Source organism: Crotalus tigris, unplaced genomic scaffold (assembly GCF_016545835.1).
Source record: "Crotalus tigris isolate CLP2741 ecotype Arizona unplaced genomic scaffold, ASM1654583v1 scf7180000017997.644853, whole genome shotgun sequence".
NCBI lineage: Eukaryota > Metazoa > Chordata > Lepidosauria > Squamata > Viperidae > Crotalus > Crotalus tigris.
The window spans coordinates 114,001-120,000 of NW_024096763.1; the positions used below are offsets into that span (position 1 = coordinate 114,001).

The following is a 6,000-nucleotide window of genomic DNA, read 5'->3' on the forward strand; positions in this document are numbered from 1 at the left end:
ACCCAGCAGTCACTGACCTGCTAATAGGACCTTGAGAAACCTCAGTGTTTGAAGAACCTCAAGCAGCCCTGAGGAAGGTGTAGCTTGGTGGTCCTTTGCCTTTCAAAGGAGTAAGTCCGTTGGAGGAACAGCTTTCACCGGACGGAGGGAGGGAGGTGGGAAGCATCCAAGGAGGACGTCCGTCGCTTCCTGTCCCACAGCTGGGGGCCGTCTCTCCTACCCCTGACATGGATGCTCCTCTCCCAACCTTCTCCTTGTTTAGGGCTGTTGTATCTTAGCCGCCACCTACGACAACGCTGCCCAGTTGTGGAAGGTCGAGGACCGCAAAATTAAGGTGAGTCCCCCTGGGGTGGGTGTCCTGGGTGGGTTTTCCTGGAGGGCAAAAGCCCCCCCCCCAACCCTCCTTGGCTAAAATTTGACACCGCGGATCAGAGGGGGTTGCGTGTCGGAGTAAAATGGCCAAAGCAGGACCGGGAGTTCAGGAGAAGGCGGGAACTATGTTGGATGGAAATAGCTTTGGCAAGTTAGATTAGAGTGTGACATAAAATTTAATAAGTGTGTGGATTTAATTGACACCTACTCTCACAAATTAGGGTGGGTTTTTTCCCTCCATCCTCCTCCTAGCCCAGGGGTAGGCAACCTTGACTCTTTTATGACTCCTGGACTTCAATTCCCAGAATTCCTGAGCCAACATGGGGGAACTATGGCCCCTTCATGATTCGTGGACTTCAACTCCCAGAATTCCTGAGCCAACATGGGGGAACTATGGCCCCTTCATAACTCCTGGACTTCAATTCCCAGAATTCCTGAGCCAGCATGGGGGAACTATGGCCCCTTCATGACTGGTGGACTTCAACTCCCAGAATTCCTGAGCCAGCCATGCTGAGGGGAAGGGAAAGGTTTCCAAGTTGAGCCATGCTGGCTCAGGAATTCTGGGAGTTGAAGTCCACAAGTCATGAAGGGGCCACAGTTCCCCCATGCTGGCTCAGGAATTCTGGGAGTTGAAGTCCACAAGTCATGAAGGGGCCATAGTTCCCCCATGCTGGCTGAGGAATTCTGGGAGTTGAATTCCACGAGTCATGAAGGGGCCATAGTTTCCCCGTGCTGACTCAGGAATTCTGGGAGTTGAAGTCCGCGAGTCATGAAGGGGCCATAGTTCCCCCATGCTGGCTCAGAAATTGTGGGAATTGAAGCCCACAAGTCATAAAAGAGGCAAGGTTGCCTACCCCTGTCCTAACCTATTATCAGCCCCGCCAGGTAGGCCTGGCCAGGAAATCCAGGGAAAAGCTAATCATTTTTATAGATTATTCATTTTATTGAGCATAACAGAGTCTTGGAACTTTTACTGTGTGATATCTGCTGCTTCTCCTCTTTATCCATCTCTTCCTCTTCTTCTCATCTATTTCCTCTTCTTCCTCTTTTTCTCTTCTCCTTCACCATCTCCTTCTCCTCATCTATCTCCTCCTTCTCTTTTTGTTCTCTTTTCTTTTCCTGCTGCTCCTTATCTACCCCTTTCTTCTCTTTTCCTCCTCCTCTTTATCTATCTCCTCCTTCTCTTTTCCTCTTCTTCTCTTTATATATCTCTTCCTCTTTTTCTTCTCCTCCATCTCTTCTCCTCATTTATCTCTTCCTTCTCCTTTTCTTTCTCCTCGTCTGTCTCCTCTTTTTTCCTCCTCTTTTTCTTCCACTCCTGCTCTTTATCTGTCTACCCCTCTTCCTCCTCTTCTCTTCCTCCTTGTCTATCTCCTCCTCTTCTTCTATTTTCCCCTTCTCCTTCTCTTTATCTCTCTCTTCTTTCTCCTTATCTATCTCCTGCTCTTCTCCTTTTCCTTTTCCTTCTCTTTATCTTCTCTTCTCCCTACTTATCTATCTCCTCTTCCTCTTCTTCTCTTCTCCTCCTGTTCATCTCCTCCTCTTTGTCTCCTTCTCTTTATCTGTCTACCCCTCTTCCTCCTCTTCTCTTTTCCTTCTCTTCCTCCTTATCTATCTCCTCCTCCTCTTCTTCTCTTTTCCCTTTCTCCTTCTCCTTCTCTTTATCTCTCTCTTCTTCCTCCTTATCTATCTCCTCCTCTTCTCCTTTTCCTTCTCTTTATTTTCTCTTCTCCCTCCTTATCTATCTCCTCTTCCTCTTCTTCTCTTCTGCTCCATCTCCTCCTCCTCTTCTTCTCTTTATCTAACTCCTCTTCCTCCTTATCTATCTTCCGCTCTCTTCCTTTTCCTTTCCTTCTTTTCTTCCCTTATCCCTGGTCTCATGAGTGACTCCTCCCTATGTCAACCACCCAAAACTCTTCAGATCTCTGCCTTGACTTCCCCCCTGGAAGGCTGTTAAGGAGATACCCACCTGGATCTTTAGGGAGGAGAAGACAACGTGTGATGGGGAGCCGAGGTTCTGACGCTCTTGCGGGGTTGACGGATTGCTTTGAAGGTTGCTGGAGGTTTAGGTGGGTTTCTGAACCGCTCTGGATTTTTGATTTTTTTATTTTCTTGGCTCTTAATGAGAACATCCGTTTCTTCCGGCCTCCGACATTCCTGCTCACCTAGGAGATTCTCACAGGACACACTAACAAAGTGACCGCCGCCAAATTCAGGTCGACGTGGCACCAGGCGGTGACGGGCAGCCGAGATAGGACCGTGAAAGAGTGGGACCTGGTCAAAGGAGCATGTGAGTGAAGCGGGGGGGGGGTGAAGGTTTGGGGGAGCAGCAGGGTGGACCCCCCCACACACACACACACTGTGGTTGAGTTCTTTCGCATTCCAGACACCCCCACACACATACCGAATGACAGACTGCTCCCCACCCTTGCAGGTTCTCGGACCATCGAAGTCATATCTTGCTGCTACGACGTTGTGTGTTGCAACAACGTCATTGTGAGCGGCCACTACGACAAGATGATCCGTTTCTGGGACACCAGGTGAGCAGGGCTCCAGGATGGGATGGGATGGGATAGACTGGAATAGACTAGACTAGGAATAAGAATGGAATGGAATGGAAATAGAGTAGAGTAGAGTAAATAGAATAGAATAGAATAGAATAGAATAGAATAGAATAGAATAGAATAGAATAGAATAGAATAGAAAATATGGAATCGAATAGAATAGAATAGAATAGAAAATATGGAATAGAATAGAATAGAATAGAATAGAATAGAAAATATGGAATAGAATAGAATAGAATAGAACATATGGAATGGAATAGAATAGAATAGAAAATATGGAATAGAATAGAATAGAATAGAATAGAATGCAGAACAGGAATAGAATAGAATAGAATATATAGGATGGTGATGGGAATTAGAATAGAATAGAATAGAATAGAATAGAATATATGGAATAGAATAGAATAGAATAGAATAGAAAATATGGAATAGAATAGAATAGAAAATAGAATAGAAGAGTAGAATAGAATAGAATAGAAAATAGAATAGAATAGAATAGAATAGAATAGAAAATATGGAATGGAATAGAATAGAATAGAATAGAACAGAACAGAATAGAAAATAGAATAGAATAGAATAGAATAGAATAGAATGCAGAACAGGAATAGAATAGAATAGAAAATATGGAATGGAATAGAATAGAATAAGAATATATAGAATAGAATAGAATTGGAGTGGAATAGGAATAGGTTTTTAAGAAGAGACAGTCACTTGTCTGAGATGGTATAGGACAGGTTCTCCTGCTTGAGCAGGGGGCTGGACTAGAAGACCTCCAAGGCCCCTTCCAGCTTTATTCTATTCTATTCTATTAATATTCTGAAGAGTTTTGGATACCTAATGTTCCAGTATTTGAGGGGCTGCCCCAAAGAAGAGGGAGTCAAGCTCTTCTCCAAAGTGCCTGAAGAAGGCAGGACAAGAAGCAATGGATGGAAAATGATCAAGGAGAAAAGCAACCTGGAACTAAGGAGAAACTTCCTGACAGTGAGAACAATTAGCAACGCTGGCTGTGGAATTCTGGGAGTTGAAGTCCACATGCCTTAAAATGGTCAAGGTTGAGAAACGCCGATATAGAGTCTGAAGACCCCACCCCAAGATCCCTTCCAGCTCTCCTATTTTATCTTCTATGTGTATGTTGTTAATGCAGATTTTTTTCCCCCTCTTGTATAGTCTCTGTTTGAGGAAGAAGAGGGTTTTCTTGGAATTGGGGCCATCTATTTGGGGAGGGGGTCCAGATCAGTGTTAAAAAGCTATGCCTGACCCCGTGAAGCCCATAGCTTCCTCTGGTGTCTCTCTCTAGTCAAGAGATGAGGTCCTTGGCCTGATCAACTCTGGATGGCTTTTGGCCAAGATTGGGGCTCTGAACCCCTCTTTTGTGCTTTCTCCCCCAGGGACTCTCAGTGCACACAGGTGGTCCCTGTGGGAGGCAAGGTGACCTCACTCAGCCTGAGTCCCGATCAGCTGCAGCTGCTCAGTTGCTCTCAGGACAACGCCCTCAAGGTCATCGACCTGAGGATGCACACCGTCCAGCAGGTGTTCAGGTGGGTCAATTGTTCTGAGGCTGTGGGGTCCTTGATGACCTTGGAGCTGAATTGTTGCCCTGAAGACGTTTCATGACCCAGCTAGGGAACGTCATCAGTGCTAGAAAGGAGTGGGGTTTGCAGAGAGGAGGGGGAAGAAGAAGAGGAGGAGTGTGGAGTTCTTGGTGCTCCCCAAGCTTGGTTTTCTTGCAGATGTTTTATGACCCAACTAGGTGACATCATCTGGGCTAGAAAGGGGGGGGGGGTTGGAAGGAGGAAGGTGAGGAGAACTTCTTCTTGCAACAGTTTACCAAGTGGTCCACTGTTTCTTCAATGTCTTTGCATAGGCGGCACTTACTGTCTGTTGCTGTCTTCTCAATTTTGACTTTGTATGCATTTGTCCTTAAGGCTTGGTCTTGTGCAGCCAGAATTAATCCCTCGGTCTCTTTCTTCAATTTTCCTGCTCTTAGCCATTGCCAGGTTTTATTATTATCTGCTGTCCCAGCTATTTTTTTCATGTATTGGCCATGTAGTGCTTTGTCTTCCCATGCCTCTATTCTGTTCTTCATTTGGTCTTTCTTGTAGGCCAGTTTGGTCTCTCCAGTAGTCAGTAAGCCTTCCTGATATATTAATTTCAGTGCATCTTCATCATTGTTCTTCAGATATTCTTCCAAAGCCATTTTTTCTTCTTCAACCATCTGATGTATTTGTAGCATTCCACGCCCACCTATTTGACTTGGTAGATAAAGTCTGTCAATGTCACTGCGTGGATGAAGGGCATGATTCATTGTCATTATTTTTCTGGTCTGCCTAGCCATTGCTTTTAGTTCTGCTTGAGTCCAGTCCACTATTCCAGCTGTGTACCTAATGACTGGGATTGCCCAGGTGTTGATTGCCTTTATGGTATTCCCTCCATTGAGTTTGGACTTTAAGATCTTCTTCACTCTCTTGATGTATTCACCTCTAATCTTTTTCTTGACTTCAGTGTGCTTGATGTTGTCAGCTTGAAGGATACCCAAGTATTTGTAGTACTCTTCCTCATCCAGACTCTTAATGTTATTTTCGTGGGGCATCTTGATTCCTTCAGTTTTCATTATTTTTCCTTGTTTGATAGTAAGTGTGGCATGTTTGTCCAAGCCAAACTCCATTGCAATATCTTAGCTATATTATTATTATTATGGATCATCGCACAGTCAGCCAGATGTTCAGACTGGATTTGGCATTTTGTCTACCTATTGAGTCCTTACCCAGGACCTGGGATAGGCAGATGTGGATGTTTGATGATATTACAGGTATCATCACAGGATGGAAGCAGTTCCTATTATTATTATGGATCATCGCACAGTTAGCCAGATGTTCAGACTGGATTTGGCATTTTGTCTACCTATTGAGTCCTTACCCAGGACCTGGGATAGGCAGATGTGGATGTTTGATGGTATTACAGGTATCGTCGCAGGATGGAAGCAGTTCCTAATAAGGCCGCCTTTTGCAATTGACTAATAGGGAATTTGTCAATGCCAATGGTGTTCAAGTGGTGCTCCAGTTGT

At 44.9% G+C, this 6,000-nt stretch overlaps 1 protein-coding gene across 2 annotated transcripts in view; it reads left to right on the forward strand.

Annotated features, from left to right (window-relative positions):
- The window catches only part of ATG16L2 (autophagy related 16 like 2), a 45,214-nt gene that overhangs the window by 34,255 nt on the left and 4,959 nt on the right, over positions 1–6,000 (forward strand). Inside the window, exons 12-15 of one of the 2 annotated variants that reach the window (XM_039346438.1) lie at positions 263–334; positions 2,542–2,662; positions 2,807–2,912; positions 4,325–4,474. In XM_039346438.1, coding sequence (XP_039202372.1) covers positions 263–334; positions 2,542–2,662; positions 2,807–2,912; positions 4,325–4,474 — 449 coding nt within the window. The remainder of the gene's footprint in view (positions 1–262; positions 335–2,541; positions 2,663–2,806; positions 2,913–4,324; positions 4,475–6,000) is intronic. The other variant, XM_039346439.1, reaches the window with a different exon arrangement.